Here is a 22,399-nt window from a genome sequence, read left to right on the forward strand (position 1 = left end):
AGTTGTACACTGAATGTTTTATAGTTTTGAAATGCTTAATATTTGAAACAATACAATAAATAATTAAACTTCATACCTTTTTGGATTTAAGTTGGAAATGATCCTAACTTCAACTTACAGTGATTAATGTATAAATATATCTTTAGAGAAGTTTTTTTAGAGAAATATTTTTGGACCTACAAAGAAATTAGCGTAAAGAGAACCATGGCATGTGTCACCCTATTAGTTATTTTGGTAGACAAATGACACTTTCAAAATGCCCAAATTACAAAAATGTACATCCTTTATGTTATAAAAATAGAGATTTCATACAATGAAATACATTCAGCCTTTTTTCAGCGAGTATACAGTTAAATAGCAGTCATTCTGTGATATTTACACTACTCATTCTCTCTTTAATCAGTTCTTTCTTTCAGTTCTGACTCTGTTCGAGGACAGTCTCAAATTGGCCAATCTGGATTGTTTAAGGTCCGGGGCAATTTCCTCTTTCTGGTGCTCTTCGGGGGGCTCTGGGGTTTGTAGTCTTCTCCGGAGCCGAAGTCCAGACTTTCCTGGGTATCCCTCCAATTGTCTGGGGCAGACGGGAAGTCCTCTCCTGAGAAGTGCAACGGTCTGCTGAACACTTTGTTCTGCAACTCTGCGATGTCGTTACGAATGTCAGCCATCATGAGTAACAGGAAGTCAAAGGATCCTGGCGGGCCCTGAAAACGCAAACCGCATCATCATCACATGAAATTCCACCTCGCTGGAGTAAGAATTGTCCCAAATCCTCAGGATTAATAGAAATGGGCATAAAGCACTCATGTAAAATACAGATGAGTCACATTTTCAACACACTGGCTCTCTTTCTGTATGTCTAAATTACTGTTGTTCCTCCCTTACTGTGGAGCTTGGGCAGATATAATGACAGAACAAATGGTTGATAGATAGAAATACAGAACAAACAATAGACAGATAGAATGACAGAACAAACGATAGATATAACGACAGAACAAACAATAGATTGATATAACGACAAAACAAACGATTGATAGATATAACATCAGAACAAACGATTGATAGATATAACAACTGAACAAATGATTGATAGATATAACAACTGAACAAATGATTGATAGATATAACAACTGAACAAATGATTGATAGATATAACAACTGAAATGATTGATGGATAGAAATACAGAACAAAAGATAGATATAATGACAGAACAAACGGTTGATAAATAGAAATACAGAACAAACGATAGATAGAATGATGAAACAAATGACAGATAGATAGAACGACAAACGATAGATAGAGCGACAAACGAAAAATAGATCGAACAACATAAACGGTAGATTGATATAATGACAGAACAAACGGTTGATAGAATGACAGAAACGATTGATGGATAAATCGAGAGAACAAACGACAGAAATACAGAACAGACGTTGGTTAGAATGACAGAACAAACGATAGATAGAAATACAGAACAAACAATAGATAGAATGACAGAACAAACGATAGAAATACAAAAACGATAGATAGAACGACAGAATTTTTTTTTATATATATATATACACAACAACGGAACAAATGATAGATAGATAGAATGACGGAAAAAAAGATAGATTGAACAACGGAACAAATGATAGATAGAATGACAAACGAAAGATAAATAGAACAACAAACAATAGAGAGATAGATAGATCTATTTTCAGTGATTTTGCATGCATTATTTTAGAATAGCAAAATATTTACGTACAGAATTAATTTTAAACGTAACAACAACTACAAATACATATTGTTAGGAAGAAAAAAAAAGATTATTTAAATGACAAGGGTAGAGACCAAAAACACGAGTTGGCTTTGATATAAATGCCACAGATAATTTAAATATATAATAAAATGTATAATACTTCAATACATTTATAATAATTCTTTTTACTATTACTATGAGTTGCTATTATTGATGCTAAGCTGCATGGCACAGTTTGCAAGGGTTAGAGATTTTGGGTCTTTTTCAAGAAAAACAAATCGTCTAGACTTGATTTTGTGAAGAATCACACTCTGCTTTAGTACTTTGAGAGAGACGGACAGATGAAAACTGATCAAAGGTGAGAGCGAGAGAGGCTAACACAGACAAATATATTTCAGACATAAGAACCATGAGAGAAAGTGCCATGATAAGAAGTTCTTACTGGAGGTCCGGAAGGGCCGGGAACCCCTTTCTCTCCCTGGAGAAACCAAACAAATATTTGGGTTAGCAGGATTACAGTAAAGAAGCCATGAGAAGTCCAACAGGACAGTTATTGCCCGCTATCTCTCAGTAACATGATCACACGTGAGAAAACAAGCCATCGCTAGTCAAAATCAAACGTCTCTACTCCATCGTTCAGCATCTCAAACGCCAGCAAATGAATCACTACACAATACAATTTAACTGGCACATAAAACCTAAAGACAGCGATGGGTTCATTCAACATCACGAATGCTATCTGAGCACTGTTTCTGCGCACCATTTGAAGCTGGTCTATAGCTCATTTGGGGCGAGGTATGGCAGTAGGTACCACACAGACAGACGTTGTGAGATTCTGACCCCTCTGTGGGGATTACGTAGGGTCAGGGTTCACGGAGAGGTGGTAAGCGGCCCAGATGTTTTTAATTTGTGGATACAAAACCAGAAAAACACACTATACACACATACTATACGCGGATCAACCTTGAACCTCTCTGTGCACATACATGTTGGAAAACAAACAAAATGGAAAAGCAATGCTTATATAGCAGTTCACCTAAGGCCTGAGACATACTTGACACACTAGCGGTCAAAAGTCTGGAATAATTATGATTTTTTTTTATGTTTTTGAAAGAAGTCCCTAATGCTCGCCAATTAAAACAGAGTAAAACTGTAATATGGTGAAATATTATTATTATACGTTTATATTATATGCTAGTTTGTTGCTCAAGATTTTTTTTTTGCTATGGTCAATGTTGGAACAGCTGCTTAATATTTTGTGGAAACCTTGATACATATTTGAGTATGCTTTGATAAATTGATTTAGGTGAACATTTATTTAAAATAATAGAAATCGTTTGTAACATCTGTCACTTTTGATAAACTTAATGCATCCTTGCTGAATAAAAGTACTAATTTCTTTCCTTTTCCTTATATTACTTACCCCAAACTTTTGAATGATGGTGTATTACAGTTTCATGAAACATTTAAATTGTAATAATATTAAACAATATTACTTCTTTTTTTACTAGATTAAATGCAGCCTTAAAGAATCTTCTTTCAAAAACATAACCTTTCATAATGCGAAAGCAGTGTTACTTTAAAGGCTGCAACAGTGAAGTGTTTACTTCTGAAATCAGTTTTTTCTTTTAGATCAATTACAGTCACGGTGGGACAATCAATCTGGTTAAAGTTACTTAAACTGACGACATATTTATAGCTAGCTACCTGAATAATAGCATCCGGTTTAATGGCACAGAATTTGAAGGTCACCTTTTACCACCACAGTAATGCAAAAATGAACTTTGTGTACTTGCAATGTTTTGAACAAGCATTTGCTCATGTAGATAATTAAACCATTTCTGATTTAGTTATTTTTAGTGGATTTTAATGTCTGTCTCCAAGCCTAGCATTGATGGCTTTAAGTGGCCTACCTCAATTATACTGTAACATGAACAACCTTGTAATTTAGTTCCATAATTTGATATAATAGTTGGCAAAACAGCCAATTTTTACCATTGTGCTTGTTTTTTATATTGTTTGTAGATATGAGCTAGCAGATCACATGTAACGGTTAGACTTGAGAGTAAACGGCAGTACTGTGCTATACTTGATTCACATGTGATGACATAGACCTTTAATATATCTGTAGTTCACAAACTTTGACAGTTATACAATATGATAAATGTGATGATATAAATATGATATCAAAGCTTTTATATACCATGATTATCTGTGGTGTATTGTGAAATCCCTCAGTGTAATTACTCAATAAAAACCTGAATATTTTGACTAATCATATTTGCCATTTCAAGACCGTAATAATCGTGTTTTGACATTCTGAAATATCTGTAATTCGTCACGCCATCTATGATGTCATATTTGAACATTTTGGCCTTTGGACATCGACACGAGAGTTTATTTCATTAGTGATTGGTCACCACTGATCTTAAACATCTTTATCCTGTTTTTCCAAATATTTGCATTCTGCACATGGAAAATAGCCCTTGGCCATGGCTTTGAAAAGTGGTGGATAGAGAGATAAAGATAGATAGAAAACATACCGTACCTTCATGCCATCTCTCCCTGGAGCCCCGGGAGGACCCTAAACACACAACACATTTTTGATTAAACACAAAACCACATATATCTATAAAAAAAGTTTTTCAGAAATAGCATATAGTTTAAATTTGTTCAGTAAATGTATAAGGGCATAGCAGATCAAGTCTGCCAAGACCAAATACATAAACATTCAATAACACACTACAACTATTCAGAGAGTTGTCATGATTGAAATATCTAGTTCAGTCCTGAAACTCTAGAGGGCGCAGGCTGATAGGTCCTTTACATGGAATCTGCAAGCAATCGCCCCATCTCCACATGGCACAAGCTGATTTGCCTCTGCTGATCCTGCAGCCAATGAGATTGCTTGCTCAACATAGCAAGTGTCTAATGTGTCTAATGTTGTTTCATGCATTCTGACTTATTTCCACGGTTAAAAAGTTGGATTATCATGCTAAACATGGCCAAAGTTTTTAAAAAACGTGTTGGATGTATGACAGAGTATTTCTGTTCCCAATACAACCCTTCTGGGTTCGTATAAGTTTTGGAAAGTTTTTTTCGAGTATGGCCTTGTATGGGCACTTCTCCTGGAAGAGCGCGCGCACACATCAACCAGAGCGAGAGCAAGAGCTCGCACATCAACGTGCTTCGTTCGGGTTACGGAAGTCATCAGCAGCGCTGCACGCCTCAAGGAGCTTGACTGTTTTCGGAAAGAAGCGATAAAGCTGTCTCTGTCTTTTATAAATCTTATAAAACTAAAGACTCTTCGGAGATATGAAGGATGCAATACTACTCTATAGGTACTCAAGATTAACATGAGATTGGCAGAAACTGTGTGTGTTATGTCCCCTTTAATTCACAATTAATAAAAGTTCACGTCTTTGTTTTGTATTCATAAAAGATGAGGCCTGGCCAAAAAAAATAAAATAATGTATACGCCAATCCAGAGCATCAATGCTCAATGGGTGACATGTCCGGTGAGTATGCTGGCCATGCAAGAACTGGGATGTTTTCAGCTTCCAGGAATTGTGTACAGATCCTTGCAACATGGGGCTGTGCATGCTGTTACCATGCTGCAACGTGAGGTGATGGTCGTGGATGAATGGCACAACAATGGGCCTCAGGATCTCCTCACGGTATCTCTGTGCATTCAAAATGCCATCAATAAAATGCACCTGTGTTCGTTGTCCATAACATATGCCTGCCCATACCATACAGCAAACCGCTCACCCACACGATGCCATTCAATCGGGATTCATCCGTGAAGAGAACACCTCTCCAAAGTGCCAGACGCCATCGAATGTGAGTATTTGCCCACTCAAGTCGGTTACGACGACGAACTGCAGTCAGGTTGAGACCCCGATGAGGACGACAAGCATGCAGATGAGCTTCCCTGAGACGGTTTCTGACAGTTTCAGCAGAAATTCTTTGGTTAGGCAAACCGATTGTTGCAGCAGCTGTCCGGGTGGCTGGTCTCAGATGATCTTGGAGGTGAAGATGCTGGATGTGGAGGTCCTGGGCTGGTGTGGTAACATGTGGTCTACAGTTGTGGGGCCGGTTGGATGTACTGCCAAATTCTCTGAAACGCCTTTGGAAATGGCTTATGGTAGAGAAATTAACATTCAATTCACGGGCAACAGCTCTGGTGGACATTCCTGCAGTCAGCATGCCAATTGCACGCTCCCTCAAAACTTTGTGCTGTGTGATAAAACTGCACATTTTAGAGTGGCCTTTAATTGTGGCCAGCCTAAGGCACACCTGTGCAATAATCATGCTGTCTAATCAGCATCTTGATATGCCACACCTGTGAGGTGGATGGATTATCTCGATCTCAGCAAAGGAGAAGTGCTCACTAACACAGATTTAGACATATTTGTGAACAATATTTGAGAGAAATAGGTCTTTTGTGTACACAGAAGCAAGTCCATACTAGCTCTGAAGCTACAGCAGCGTAGCAAATCTAGTCCGCCAAACCAAATACATTAACATTGCCATAGTCAATAACATGCTAAAACTATTACGAGATTTGAAATTCAATTCAAATCATTGAAATTAATTTATAAAATGACAAATATTCTGTGGTCTCTCAATTAATATAAGGTCATAAATCGGCAACTACTAAAATGCAGTTTAAAATAGTTTTAGATGGATCATAGCACATTACTGCATGGCATTGTCAAGACTCAAGACAAGCTATATTTGACTAAAGCCAGGTGCACACTGTGCGATTTATAATAGTCCTTTATGATTATTGCTTGCCAGACTGTACGAATGGTCAAAGACTTCAGATTTTAGCATAGGATCAGAGGAAACAAACAAACAAACAAACAAACAATCAAAAGTTCATGTTCATCAGCCTTCATAAAATAGCTTATTATCCGAACAAACCCATTCGACAGCTAAAGGCCAAAGTAAGGACTTTCTGCAATCAAAGAAATACATTTTTAGATTCATAGATTTGATGGTCCTGTTCATTCAACTTTCAAATATTTTCACACATCAAATCATGCTTGTCCAGATCTCTAGGGCAGATCTGAGACGCATTTGTACCAGAATGGAAAACATGATTCATTGATCTAAAAATACTGCATTGAATTCTGTTTTTATGCGGGTGATTAGAGAGAGCTGGTTCTGGGCCAGCGGCAACGTCAACAGTCCTTTAGAAAAGACACAGAATACATGTGTTCACGGATGGAGCGGTTGTGACAGACAGGGGAGTCTCATGACTACACACTTAGGGTCTCGGACTTGTATTTTTGCACATGCAACACACAACATGATCCCACAGACGCAACTGGCGGCAGCTCTTTAAACAGCCTTTTCCAAGTACACTGTTCCAAACGGCATTACTTCTCATTTATCAAATAAAAAAAAAGAAACTTTGAACACTCTCAAAATAAACTTGTATTATGAGCTACGACTCCAGAGCATTGAAGGGCTCATGTTTCAACATCCAGGATTCATAAATTATTACACAACTTCAGAAGTATTTTTCTTCATTGACGACTCACGCTTTAGTGATGTGGTCCAATGCATTAAAAGCAAAAGGTCGACTCTATCGGACGGGTTAAAAGTCGGCCTCGAGAAGCACATGGGCCAAAGAAAGCAACCCATGTGCAGTAACGCAGTCAGCCTTTTCTCTGTTATTGCCATTATCATTTGTCAACATCCAGAGGTAGGATGTATGTTGTGTTTTGGCATATTGAAAAATGTACACTACTTGGCACACAACCAGCTTTTTTGGTCAGAAATATATCAATCATCGGTTGAAAGGATGGGTTATCAAATATGAAAAAGGAGGACAGACAAGAACAAAAAAGGAATTTAAAAAAAGGTTGAAAGTGATTCCTGTTACCCGTCCTAGTTTCCACCCCACCTGCAAAGACGCCCCCCTTCAGAGAGTCAGAGGTCAGCCAGCTGAAGGTCAGGGGGTTTAGGGGACACGTGTTCAAACGCTAGCCCAGACGGAGGTGACCCAGCTAGGCATGAGCCGATAGCATGATCTGGAGAGCTGAAAATCTGTTGTTTTATTGGAGCTGGACATTTTCAAACTTAAAGCTATATCCCTACTTTATTTTAATTAAAAATTGTAAATAAATATATTAATATTAAATTTATATAATATATAATATACATTATATATATATAACAGTAATATTATACTTTATATAACATAAATGTATTAATTAAAATGAATATTAAATAGTTGAATAAAAATTCATGTGTTATTATTCAATAATTTTCATATTAATTTTAATTATATTAATGTTATACATTACTGTCAAAGCGATACTTTGAAAAAGTATGAATGTGGTTTTAATTTATTTAAATTAGGTTAAATTACAATTAAAAATTTATGAATACAATTACAATTAAAATATTTATTATAATATTTATTATATTTATTAACATATTTATTAATAATAAAATCAATACAAATCTAATAAAAAATTACTTCAAGAAATATTAAAATAATTAAATAAGAATAAATGTATAATTTAAGAATATATTTATACTGTCAATAATTTTGTTTTGTTTTGCTTTTGATATCTGGCACAGATATTGTTGCAAACATGTGAAAAACAAAAACTAACTGCATATTAAACATCAAATATGCTCAACAGAATCATCAGAGCAACACCCTGGCAACCACTCTACGTATCATGGTGGCAACTGTATGCATGAGCAATCGTTTTTTTAAAGAATATACAATGTTGTTGATTTGTACTAATATTTTCTTTTATATATAAATTATGGGATGTTACTGCAAGCAATGTTTTGAAATTGGGACTGTGTATATAATATTTTTTTAGCGGGTTTGATATGACACAGTGATTAACAAGAAAAAAAAATTCAATGGTACTTCATGTCAAAGAAAAGTGTGTCTTGGCGCGGTATTAAATGTAAACACAGTCGATAATGCCTTAAATGAATGTAAACAGTCAGGACATAAAAACGGGTAAGTGTCAAAATACTGGCTCTGGCCATTAGGACTTGCAGTGTAATAGTGTGATAAAGTCACACACAATCTCTTCCATGTAAATTTAAATTAGTCTCAAGCAGGTTCAACAGTGAGAAGCAGGATATTCTGTTGCAATCTAATTGGTCAAAAATCCAACACCGCATACTCTGGTAGTCCAAAGCCTTTTTAAATTATTTTAGTGCAAACAAAACAGATCCTGCACCTGCTGATCCAGTTTCAGTCTTACAAGGCTGTTGAAACTATTAAGAGCCTCCCGTAAAAGCAAACACGAAGTGGAACTGCATCCAAAAAACAAAGAATTCCATGGCTACAAGAGCTCAAAACTGATTATGGCCCAAATGAGACCAGACATTACAGATTTACTCAGCGTTCATGACCTTAGAGTAAAAATATTTCAACTACAGATGCATCTTAAGTGTATAAAGAAAACATTCAGTGATATTTCCATGTCAACAACATACCTAATTTCTCAGTAGACTACAAATATTTGCGGTCATGAACTTAAGACATTGTCTCCAGAGGCTAGATACACACATGCCGCAAAGTGATGATTCGGCTGAAAAGGTTAACATTAGAAAGTCTGCTGTGATTCACAGCACTTGAAATTTAAGTGTGAAAGTGTGTTTGAGTGTGTGTGTGTGAGACCGTCAGTCTGGGGAAGAATGTGTGAAAGAGTAATGAGGGTTAACAGTCTGTAACAGGAAGTGTAAAGCGTGTCACCGTCGATGGCAATCGCAGGTCAGCAAGCTATATCACTATCATGCTGTGTCTAAAATGAAGCTTGGCTCATTAAATCTGCAAATGCTAAAAGTGTAAAATGAAGAGTTTAAGATCAAGTACAACTAACAATTAAGTTACTCAGCATCTTAATAATGTAAGTGTGATGTGATGTTTATAATCTTTACACCAATCAAGTCCAGAGTTCCACCACTAAAAACATGCGTCACATGATTTCAAACACAACAACGCATCTCTATGAACTTCTTCATCCCCTTCTGAAATATCGTATTCGTTAATTTACCATTTTTAGCCAAAGGCAACATTTTTTACTGTTTGAATGTTGAACACCTTGGCAACTAACTAAAATAAATAAATAAATAAATACTATAATAGTTTATGAATTATTCGTTACACTTTAGTTTAGGATCCAATTCTCACTATTAATAACTAACTATTAACTTTGATTTTTGCCTCAATAATCTCCTAATTACCGCTTATTAATAGTTAGTAAGGTAGTTGTTAAGTTTAGGTATTGGGTAGGATTTATGGTCATTGCAGAATAAGGCATTAATACATGCTTTATAAGTACTAATAAATAGCCAATATCCTAGTAATATGCATGCTAATAAGGTTAGCATGCACTAGTTAATAGTGAGAATTGGATCCTAAACTAAAGTGTAACGAATAATTCTAAAATAACACTGATTATATTATATTTCTATATAATATTAATTAACATATCACATAAATGATTACTTCTACTATTATTACAACGACTACTACTACTAGTACTACTATTATTATTATATTGTAGATTATTTCACAAATGTAGAAAAAAAACTTTTAATATTTAATGTTATAGTAGGGCTAGAACTAAACCTCAGTCTGAAAATATATGTCCAAGAGAAGGATCGAGCACCACTGATTAAAAAAACCTTGAACCTGCTTAAGTACATCCTTTAGCTAGTCATAATAAATGTGGACACCCAACAAGACTAATGTTCAAGAATGTAACCCACAGGCCACCCGGATGTCACAAAATGGATGCTGAGCCAAAGCAAGTTTATCTTCATGAGCTTAATGGTGAGGCACAGATAAACGGCAATGGAAAAAAGCACCATTGCACTGTGTCCGAAGCAGACAGCATTAACATACATCAGGATTAAATGGAGCAGCGCAAGACTAGGCTAATTATAATGATTAATATAGATGCAGCAAAATGAACTTGTGCACATTAGTCCTCAAATCAGACACTTTAGGAAACTGATTATAGCTGATAGTACATGGTTTGTGAGCTCTCTAGGGCTACGCTCAGACTGTAGGCAAAAGTGGCCCAAATGTTTTTGCACAACACTTTGAACAGCACAAACCACATGGAATCTGATCTTTTCGATTCTGATTTGAGCCACTTCCATATGTGGTCCTAAACCAGATACAAGTCTGATGTTTTGAGTGCGACCTCAGTCTGAACAGTCACATCGGACTTTCACGTCACTTTAGATCAACATTCGTCACAATTCTGCACTGCTGATTTTTCATACCGGTGGTTTAGTCAGTGGAAGGACAGCTGTTATACTCCTAAGTATTACGGTGACAGCTCTAAACAATCAAAACTTGAGGAAAAACTGTACGAGAAAAACTTTGCTTTCTTTCTCCTCATCAAATGCAGTGTGAACATAGCCAGGTTACTTAGGAGGATTGATACGTACCATTGGGCCCCGTCGTCCCTGTTTAATATGAGACAGGTCCGGTGAGGGCCCAATGGGCCCCATGTCTCCTCTGGGACCAGGCAAGCCTGGTGGCCCCATCTGTCCTGGGGGGCCAGGGAAACCTTTGGGTCCTGGGCTCCCTGAGAGAAACATAAGAAGTGACAGGTTTAAAGAAGAAAGGCATTATGAAAAAAAAAAAAAAAAAGGATGACATGAATGGAGAAAATAAACACTAAATAACTGTCACTCGCCTTTTTGTTTTTGAGCGTAGACACAGAAATGCAATTTCTAAACTTAAATGTTTGTAATAAGTGAATGCTTTGGAATAAAGACCTGAGGTTGGTCTAGTAAAAAAAAAAAAAAAAAAAAAATTTAATTAAAGAGCAAAAATGTTATAGAAGTTAAAATTTACTGTATAGCAACTGTAATGTACTAAAGATTTTTTATTTTATACAAAATATTTATGTTACAAAACAAGCTTTACTCTAAAATTGCTATAAAATCAAAACCATATGCCTAACTAAGTTGTGTTCCAAATTTGATGTTGACGTCACAAAAATGAGATTTTGTTCATACCAAACCTAGCCACCAGGTGACACCTACATGCCATTGAATTTTTTTATGCATTCTCCTGTAACATATTAATACATTTCTCTCACAATATCACAAAACAGTCACAAAAAATGGAATATTTAGTCTCAGACCTTTCCACTGATATGTGTTTAGTCAAGATTAGAAAAAGGTGATTATAAAATAGTTAAAATACATTTTGTAATATTAAACATGACACCGCCTAGAGGGAGGAGCCTGCTAAAAGGGTTTAAAGTACCGTTTTCATGCTATCGCAATGTCCAATTTAAAAATGGTTTACACAGGATGAATTCTGAGTGTATACGCTTTCGAATGATACCTAATTTATGATGATTACTAAAATATGTTATAGGAAAAAAAAAAAAAAGAGCGGCAAGCGTCCCGCGAGCAGGACGGTTAATGTTAAGGACAGTTAACAAAGCTCACCTGAAGGCCCAGGTGTCCCTGGAGGTCCAGGTAAAAACGAGTGTGTCATCATCATCTTTTCATTGGTCATCTGCTTATTGACCTCTGTGTTGCTTGGCAACAATGCAATCTGAGGAAAGGAGAGTTAAAAAAAAAAACAGCTCTCAACTTGCTGTTTCTTGCATTACAGGACTAGATAAGACCGAACAGAAACAAGACATGCCCAAGCTTTTTGGTTCTGAAGCTCAACAGTACCAAAAATGCAAGACTTGCAGTTAGTTTTACAGAAAAGAAACCCATAAAGGACAATAAAAGTTATTATTTGCTCTCTCTCATGCTGATCCAAACCCAAAATGTGGTTATTTCTTTTCTGCGAAAAAAAAAAAAACTTCAATAAACAATCTTTTTCATGTTTTTGAAAGTAGTCTCTTATGCTCACCAAGGCTGCATTTATTTGATAAAAAAATAAAGTAAAAACAGTTGTTTTCTATTTGAATATATTTTTAAATGTAATTTGTTCCTGTAATGCAAAGCTGAATTTTCAGCATCATTACTCCAGTCTTCAGTGTCACATGATCCTTCAGAAATCATTCTAATATGCTGATTTGCTGCTCAAGAAACATTTCTTCTTATTATAATCTGCTTAAAATTTTTGCGGAAACAGCTGCGTTTACATGGACACAATCGGAATTAAATCAATCCGATTGATGAATCCGAACAAGGTGTTTACATGAATGATAAATAAAGTAATCGGGTTGATGTGCGCGTTTATATGTCACAAGTTTCAAATCGGATCTGATGTTTTGACATGCGCACACTGCACGAATATACAGCATTTCCCGCTTTTCGCGCATAAATATTCTCCTCTATTGGTTCTTTATTTGTTTTAAAAAGCAGACGTAATATGAATTCGTCTCTGGTCATAATTTAGAGCATATTAACCGTTTTGCAGTTAAAATGCCCCTCCCCGCGGCCAAAACCAGTCGTCTGTGGATGAGAATCCAAAACAAGGACTGGTGGGACGTTGTCCTGCTTCACTTCACAGACGCGCGAGTGAAATGAGAATTTTAGAATGACGGGAAACTTATTAATATGACACTTTATTCAACAGGAAGAACAGCTCGTTCCGCGCGTCATACGTCATTACGCTAGTTAACGTCATTGCACATGCGCAGTCCTTTCAGTTTCGGTTTTCAATCCGATCAAGTGTTTACATGTTCTCTCGATCGGATTACAAAAGGGATAAACCACCCCTTTCAATCTGATCGAAATTTCATTCGGATCGAGCTCAATCGGATCGAATAAGGTGTTTACATGAAGGTTTTTTAGTCCGATTGAGCCGTCAATCCGATTATAAGTGTCCATGTAAACGCAGCTAATGATACCATTCAAACATTTGTGGTAAGATTAAAAAAAGAGAGAAATTAATACTTTTGGTCAATCTTTTATTTTATTTATAAGTGTCAGTGAAGACAGTTATAATGCTACAAAAGGTTTCTATTTAATAAAAGCTTTAATATATTTTAATAAATGCAAATAAATGCTGTTCATTGAACTTTCTATTCATAAAAGAGTCCTGAAATAAAGTATCACCATTTCCACAAAAAATATTACAATATTACTGTTTTTACTGTATTTTGAATGAAATAAATGCAGCCTAGGTGAGCATAAGAGACTTCTTTCAAAAACATTCAAAAACTATAATGTTTCCAAACCTTTGACAGGTACTGTACATCATCTGACAGGAGGGAGTGGCTAAAATATGTGATATTACAAGGAAGATATGAGAATTATAATTGAAACCAAAGTAACATGTAATCTGATCTATAAACTGTAACATCTGTGTACATGCCATTTACAAAAACAGGAAATCCCTGAATTATTCAGGTAGGTGCATGGACTGAGATCAGTGCCTGTCTTTTACAAGCGTTCTTTGTGGAGTATTTCACTTCAAAGAACTGGAAGTATCCATTACCTGCTAACCTCTGAGCTCTGGACATCAGTGCACTCACACACACACACGCACGCACAGACCTTTGAGGTCTCGCCACACACAGCAGATACAGCCCTAGGCCAAGCACATAAATCTGCGCAAGTGTCTGTGTTCAGCCCTTTGCAAGCAATTTAAATCTCATTTGTCATTGTTTCTGGTTTTGATTTGTGTCGGGTTCCTCAGCCTGCACATATTTCAATTCAGTGCCAATATCAACCACTTATGATGCTGCGAGAGATTAGCAGAATTATGTGCCGTGAAGAACAGTCTGTAGATTGTATTTACAATTCTAATTTAAAACCTAGTGAATATCGCAGTCTGCTGCCTAAATAGTAAGCTACCTTCTAAGGCACCATCCTAACCGTCATGTAACCTCATAAATTTGGTAATCACACAATATTTTGAACTGGGAAAAAAAGTACATTTTGAATTTGACTTCAAATATACTTTAATGACACCGTTCAGTGTTAAATTACACACCAATCACAAACTTTTGAATGGTAGTGTAAGATTTTTTAATGTTTAATCTTTTTTAAATGGATTAATATTTGATGGATTAGTGCATGGATATTTTTTAAAGCCTTTTTTTGCTCACCAAAGCTGCATTTATTTAATCAAAAATACAATATTAGCAGTAATATTGTGAAATATTATTCAATTTAAAATAATTGTTTTCTTTTTTTAAATATATTTTAAAATATAATTTATTACTGTGATGGCAAAGCTGAATTTGCAGCATCATTACTCCAGTCTTCAGTGTCACATGATCCTTCAGAAATCGTTCTTATATGCTGATTTGCTGCTCAAGAAACATTTCTTATAATTATCAATGTTGATAACAGTTATTTAAAAAATAAGAATGTTTTTACATCACCTTCTCATAGAACCAAACCTTTTGCCTCACTCTTACCAGTTCACCACGTTTTTTACTCTCTCAGTCTTTTCCCTCACAGTCTGTTGGACCACACACACAAAAGCTATATATCAAGCCGTGACCATGAGGGTGCTGAGTAGATTTGTTGACAGTCTCGCTCTGACTGCAGAACACTGACTCTGCGCCCTCAGCCCGTCTAAACCGCATCACTGCGCTCAACATGATTTACTAGCCTGCAGCAAGGACAGACATAAGTCACACTACCAGATCGCTCAGCCATTTGGGCCATGTTTTAGCGCTTTTTATTTCGCCTATAAAGTCGCCAACACATCCCTGAAGACCTGTATAACCTGACTCTGACTTGCTCGTGAAATGTTGTCAGGTAGGTTGTCGTTGGGTCGGCTTAAGTCTACGGATTAGGACATGCATATAAAAAGGAATCTGCTGCTTGTTTTAATGAATAAGCCCTGCAGGTGAAACTGGAATAGTGTACCTTCTGTTTGAGTTGGAGAACAGTCATTTTCATCTGATGGAAGTCTTCACATGTGGCCGAACACGTTCCCTCTTTCATGACGTTGTCTGACTTCTCAAACAGCGGAGCTGTAAAGAGACAACATGCATGTGGAATTTATGGAAGGTTGTTGGACAAAACCAAATTAAATTGCAACAAGCTCAGTAAAAAGAATCCATCCATGATGGCAGACGAGTTGAGGGAACTGTTGATTTTCAATACACATATTTCATGAGATAAAAAAGTTCTCAATGAAAGCAATTCAAACTCAGAAAAAAAATACTATTTTACCCATTTTTTTTTGTGCATGTATTTTTATACTTAGAGCATGGCACCATTAGCTTAGCAATTTGCTAACACCACATTTTAATGCAATCAACTGTCAAGCCTTGTGAAAAAGAAGTAGACTTAAGCATACTTTCGAAAAAAGAGTATTTATGTAAATCTACTTTAAAAGAATATACTAGTGCAAACTGAATGTAACTGTTTTAACACTTATTGCATGTTAAAAATTAAGTTAAAATGTATTATAGTTTACATTTGCAGTATATTAAATGCAATTAGTTGAACTTAAGAGTGCTTTTTTAATCCACTTAAGAAGGTCTTTATATGTAAATTCATAATTACTTCTATTGTCTTTGGAATATGGTAAAAGTGTACTGCCAATTGTGCTGAAAAGCTTATATGGTAAACTAAAATATACTTTAATGTAATTTCTATAGAAACTTGTCTGTTTGTAATTATTATATTTGCATAGTATTATTATATTTGTACTGTATATTATATTCATATAAGTTACAATTTAGTACATTTAAAATGTATGTATAGTATAATCAACTACTTTACATGTGCTTTTGTATGTTAGTCAACATTAAAATAAGTATTCTTCTTTAAAGCATGGCAACAGATTATTAAAGCAATGATTTAAAATGTACTTTAAAGTAAAACTATTAATTCTACATTATAAAAGTGCTTACCGTAAGTGTGTTATGAAACAGTCAGGAAACACTACTCTAATTAAGTATAAAAGTGGCCTTTTAAACTTTTACAGTTACAGTACAGCTGTTGTCTATGTAGAGTGTTCTAAATCAATAACTTATGAGATTCCATTTCAGTCAGTAAGATCTTATGAAGGCAGTAGACAACAAGGTAGCTCACTAGCTTTAGGGGCAGATCAAATGTTGCCATCAAACTGTGCCATAAACTTACAACAAAGATCTTAAAGTCCCCCTGTGGTGAAAATCAAGCTTTTAATGTTGTTTTATGCTTAAGTGGTGTTTTTAATATGCTTTAAGACAAACCATGTGCAAATTCATCAGTCAACACCATTGCAGAGTATTTTCTCCTTAAAACTGCAGTGAACCAAAGACAGTCTCAAAAACGCGGTTTGAAATCGCTGGTGTTTCTGACATTATAATACCTTGTAACCAATCACGTCAACGAGTGGATCTCTGAGCTGGTGTGAGTGAATGGAGGCGGGGCTAATTTGCATATTCATAGAACCACGTATACTAAATGAGGCAAGGGTGTAGAGTTACAATCAAGCTATTTTAAGGCATGACTAATTTTTTTCAAGGAAAAAGCATTTAAATATGTCTGTTTGGTGATCAAAGATGAGTTTTAAGGGATTCAAATATTGACTACTGGGGAACTTTAAGTCTTATGCAAGGTCATAACAGAGGCTCACTCTGTACAGGCATCATCAGAATAGTACTAGCTCAGGCCATTCCTGCCAAACGTCCGCTGAGTTATATCACAATCTCCAACAGCTTAGTTTGACTCATAGCTGATAACCTCATCTGATCCACACACTGTAATCTCAGTGTTCTGGAATTCTCAGAATTCTTTTTTGTACATCTGGGTTGTTGCATCCCTGAATGCCCCAAAAGGTCATCCCGTTTTGCACTCAAACTGACCCAAAAGAGAGGAAACAGCACACAGGAAACTCTGACAGACTGACACGCTCCACAAGAAAGCCAAAAAGATAGATGGACAGAGGAGAGGAGAAGAGGAAGTGATTGATGCTAATGCTAACCGCTAGCTGGTGTCCAAAGTCATTAACCGCAATGGGTCAGTGGACTTCCTGCAGGGAGGCAGGAAGCAATGTCTTATAAATATGTCAAACTAGAAGAGGCTGCAGAATGGATTTTTTGTAAATGGTGAGGTGATTAAGAGTTAAGCCATATCTGACATGAACTTATGATGTTCTTAGTATGCAACAAAAGCCAGGTACAAGGAACATGTTGCACACATGCAAAGTTCCAAGTTAAATATGTCCCTATGACATTATTCAGATACAAAGGAAACATAAAAATTTAGCATCCACCCTTTCCACTTGGCTTATTTTCTTCAAATCTCTGCTTGCATTTGCATTGCTACAATCAGACCTTAAAGGGGTCATATAATGGTACATGCACATTTACAAGTTGATTGTACTGAAACGTGTGTTGGCAGTGCCTGTACACAACCATCATAAAATGATACAAATCCATCCAGTGTTTTTTTTTTTTTTATCTCCTTATATGTTTTCTAATCTCTCAAATCAAGCCGTTCGACCTAGTGACGTCACAAGGTCGGACACCCCTCCCACGATTGTTGATTGACAGCAGCGTTTCAACACAGACCCGCCCTCACTCGTGAGCGAGCTGTCTGTCATCATAGTCTGCGCGTCATTGTTGATACGCTGGAGCACTGTCTATGAGCAGAATGGCGTCTAAGCGATTGGGGCGTTCTGTTCTTGGGTGCAATAAGGAACACAGCAGTCATGTTGATGTTCCTAAATCCGAACCGCTGAAGACGCAGTGGCTGAGTTTTGTTTTCGAAGGGAATATTCCCCACGATCAACGTCACTGCTTTCATGTTTGCGCGAATCATTTCACACACCAGACTGCTTTATAAACGAGGGTCAGTATAAAGCTGGTTTTGCTAAATAGCTGCTCCTGAAAAAAGGATCGGTACCAACTATTCGTGTTCCTACTGCACCTCCAGAAGAAGAAGTGAGTGTAACGTTTTATTAACCTTTATATTAATATTAATATTAATTTTTGCAAATCGCTAGCACACTTCACGATGAATGCGGCTATTTTTACACTCAGGGTACATTACGGCATGTTTTCTATGTACGACGTTCTCAATATAATTCATAATCCCACGTTTATAATGAACAACGCGTTATGGTTATTGTGTTATTATTTCAAACGGTGTACGCACAGAAAAGAGGGGCGGGGTGAGCGAAGCTCATTATCATTTAAAGACACATGCACTTAAACGGCGTGCTGAAAACAGAGCTGTTTTTGATCAGGTAAAATGAGTGTTTTCTTACAATACTAATGAGAATTTTTAATTTTTAATTAAAGTATATTACAAACTTAGACTAAACTTTAGACCCTAAAGAATCATATTAGCTTGTACAAAAATGGCATTATATGACCCCTTTAAAGTTTAAAGATGCATCCATGACCAGTCGGAGCATTTTACAGACCGCACTCACTCCTTTCCACACCTGTGTGATAGAGAGATCTGTGCATGGATAGTCAGGCCCAGACAGGAAAACGAATATCTCTGGTTCTTCGTGTTCAATTTAAAACCTCACACCTCTGTTGTTTGTTGGAAATGCATTGGCAAATCAAAGCAGAACTGTGAGGTTTGCAAAAGCCGCTTCCAATGGGAAAGTGGCTCTCAAACTGAACAAAAATCTCACAGAAAAACTTTGGAAATTAACTACAATACCACAAAGTATGGCAAATCCTTCAATCAAATTAACCAAGATGATTCAACATAAAACTACTGACAATACAAATAACTTAAAAATAAGGATACAAATATGCTAAATTCAAAGGTTATTAGAACATTATTTGACTGCCAAGTTGATTTATCTTTACAAGCGAACAACTACTTCTTTGGACCTTGCTTCAGGATTACAGGTCGTGAAGTACTTAATTTGGGCAATTAATCATTTTTATTAAGGCTGAAAAGAGGGGGTCAGTGAACAGTGTGGGGCCATTAATAAATTTAACAAATGGGTCCAAAAAAAGTGTGACAAACACTAAAATACAGAAGAAAAGTAGAAAGACAAATTACAAAAGAGAGAGCAAGGAAACTAATAGAATAAAGATCTTTGCTGAGAAAGACAACCAAAGATCCAGAGCATACACTCACCTCTCTCGCCCTTGGTACATGTTTTCCCATCATCCTCTAAGTAGAAGCCTCTCTCGCACTCACACTGGTAGCTGCCGGGGGTGTTCACACAGATCTGTGAGCACACCGTCTCGTTATTGTTGGCACATTCATCAATGTCTGACGCAAGAACAGAGAGTCAAAGTGTGAGGGACGGAAAGTTGGCAAAGCACAAAAGACGTGATATTCGCTCCTCAGGCACTATAAGGAGCGCTTCTGTGATATCAGCCGGAGAAACAAAATTTGACTCCCATCAAATCAACAATTCAGCAGTCTGGGAGGTCAGACCCTTTAAGAAACACTCACGCTGATATTAAAGAAACATCGAGAAATCAACTAAAAACAACCTATAGAGGGTGCTAATATCTTCATACGGTTAAATGTATTTTAGATCAAGCAAGTAAAATTTCAAAACATCTTAATCAAATTACAAGTTTAAAGTCTTCTTTTGAAAAACAAATTTTACTGCAGCACAGAAAAGGTTCTATATAGAACTTGGAATGGATCGTTCATATCATAGGATCACAATTTTGTTTAAATTAATTTTTAATTGTAATTCAATTTTATGAATGAAACGGCAAGTAAACATACTTTATCACTAGAAAAAGTTAAATAACCCTAGGGTTCTATATAGAACCCCAATTGAAACTTTCTTTTTTCTAAGAGATGATATTAGGGTTCATGGGTGTCAAAATAAATTAAAATGACAAACCTTTTGAATTTTTTTAAAGAAGATGCTTATTAAGAATTATTAAGAAATAATAATAATAATAATAATAATAATTATTATAATTTTACAGTTTAAGAATATATAAAAATAAAAATGAAATTGGGTACATGTACATTAGAGTCTCAAAAACATATAAAATGAATAGGAACACATGCAAATGCAAAGTTTAATGAGTGTTATAATTTTTTTTTTTTTATAAAAATAAAACTAAGGGCCAGATTTATAAACAGCTTGCATCAGCGCAAGCCCTCTTTTGCCGTTAAAAAACTACTGTCAGGATTTACTAAAGACACGCAGTGAAAAATTTGCGCTGAAAAGGTATGGACAGGGTTATTTTTGCAGCTGACCTTATTGGATATGCATTTGTAGGAGTTTCCCTAACAGATGCAAAATTTATGGGAGGAGAATATTCAAATGAATCATGCAAAGTGATTTACTAAGGCTTGCTCTACTAAATTTACTGGTATTTGCGCCATTATTTACCGCCCAAAAAAAAGCATATCTTAAACCAGACTTTAATTTGCGTTGCTCTTGGTAGATTGCGTTGGTCATATGGAAATACTCTGGCTGCATTTGTGTTCTTTAATTTGCTCGTCGTCAGTAGATCACAAGCTGAACTTTCCACTAACATTGGCACTTTTTTGGAATTGCGCTCTCACACTAATTTGCCCAGTTTAGTTAATCTGGCCCTAAAATGGGCATATGTACATTAGAGTCTCAATAAAAAATAAAATAAAACATGATTTTTTTTTTTCTTGTTTATGATTGATGCATTCACAACTTTGCAGCATTTGCAGTGTAAAAAACTGTGAATTGTTTTCTGGAACATTTCAGTTATTACCAAACTCTACCACTCTCTGTATTTGAATATACTCTAAGTACACTTTTATCAATATATTCATATAAATAGGAGTAAAATCTTACCCAGGCAGTACGGTTTCTCACGGTTTCTATGTCGTTCCCGGTCATAGCGGTACCCAGAGTAACAGGTGCACACCACACGGCCAAAATGATCGGTACACTGCTGTTCACATGGAGCGCCGGCACACACATCATAGTCTGCATATACAAACACACCCACAAACAAACAAATATAAGCACACCAAAAGTACAGGATTACAAACATAAATCCTAGCTATAAAACAAAAAACACAATATCGTTGTAATTTCCAGAAAATCGTATGCAAATGTGCCACTTCGAATCTTTTCCCTTCAGAATTTTAATTTTGATAGTACAAACAAAACACTGTGGTCTAGGAAGCCAGTACTGAAAGTTTCAGCCCAAGAATTCTCGCATCTTTTCCTTATTCCACGATTTATCCTGTAAGAGCCAAATCCATCTCAGTCACAGCATGAAGTGCCGTGTGAGTCAGGGAAATGTGTGTCCATTCTCAACCGGTCCTTTATGTGTTTCTCATCAGTGGAGAAGGGGCAGGTGAGGACACCAGAGAACATAAACAGCATAAAAAAAGAAAAAAGACTTTAAAAACAAGCTCTAGACTGTCTCAAAGGGCCGTTTCAGAGACCAATATACACCCTCTCAATGTGGCAGGGCCAACCGCAGAAAGCAGACAATTTAATTGCACGCTTTTATTTGACAGTTACGAGTAAAAACTTGTTAGTGGTTTGAACCCCTCAACCAAAGATCGAGAAGTATATTACTGTATTCATAAGCTAATATACAGACCTGTTCCCACAATAAAAATAAACACGCGGTAATCAAGATATCGTTACTGGTTGGGAAACTCTGCCAAGCTCTTTAAGGTGTGCTAGAAATGTTAAAACAACATTAAAATCACCCGCTGAGTTATTTCCAAAAGGAATGATTTTGTTTAGAACCCTAATGGGAGACGAGGGAAAACCCGTCCAGAAATATCAGAGCAAATTCAACCCAGAGGAGTTTAGTATGGGTAGAGAGAGAGAGAGA

The 22,399-nt window shown here is 36.2% G+C and overlaps 1 protein-coding gene across 1 annotated transcript in view; it reads right to left on the reverse strand.

The window, feature by feature from the left end:
- Positions 1-265: 265 nt before the first annotated feature.
- ccbe1 (collagen and calcium binding EGF domains 1) overlaps positions 266-22,399 on the reverse strand; it is a 56,995-nt gene continuing 34,861 nt past the window's right edge. Inside the window, exons 4-11 of the mRNA XM_084387943.1 lie at positions 21,397-21,531; positions 19,725-19,862; positions 15,549-15,655; positions 12,210-12,318; positions 11,193-11,332; positions 4,288-4,323; positions 2,182-2,217; positions 266-701 (exon numbers count right to left, since the gene is read on the reverse strand). Coding sequence (XP_084244069.1) covers positions 441-701; positions 2,182-2,217; positions 4,288-4,323; positions 11,193-11,332; positions 12,210-12,318; positions 15,549-15,655; positions 19,725-19,862; positions 21,397-21,531 — 962 coding nt within the window. The 3' untranslated portion in view covers positions 266-440. The remainder of the gene's footprint in view (positions 702-2,181; positions 2,218-4,287; positions 4,324-11,192; positions 11,333-12,209; positions 12,319-15,548; positions 15,656-19,724; positions 19,863-21,396; positions 21,532-22,399) is intronic.

The sequence above is a fragment of the Rutilus rutilus genome (assembly GCF_951802725.1).
Source record: "Rutilus rutilus genome assembly, chromosome: 18".
Taxonomy (NCBI): Eukaryota; Metazoa; Chordata; class Actinopteri; order Cypriniformes; family Leuciscidae; genus Rutilus; species Rutilus rutilus.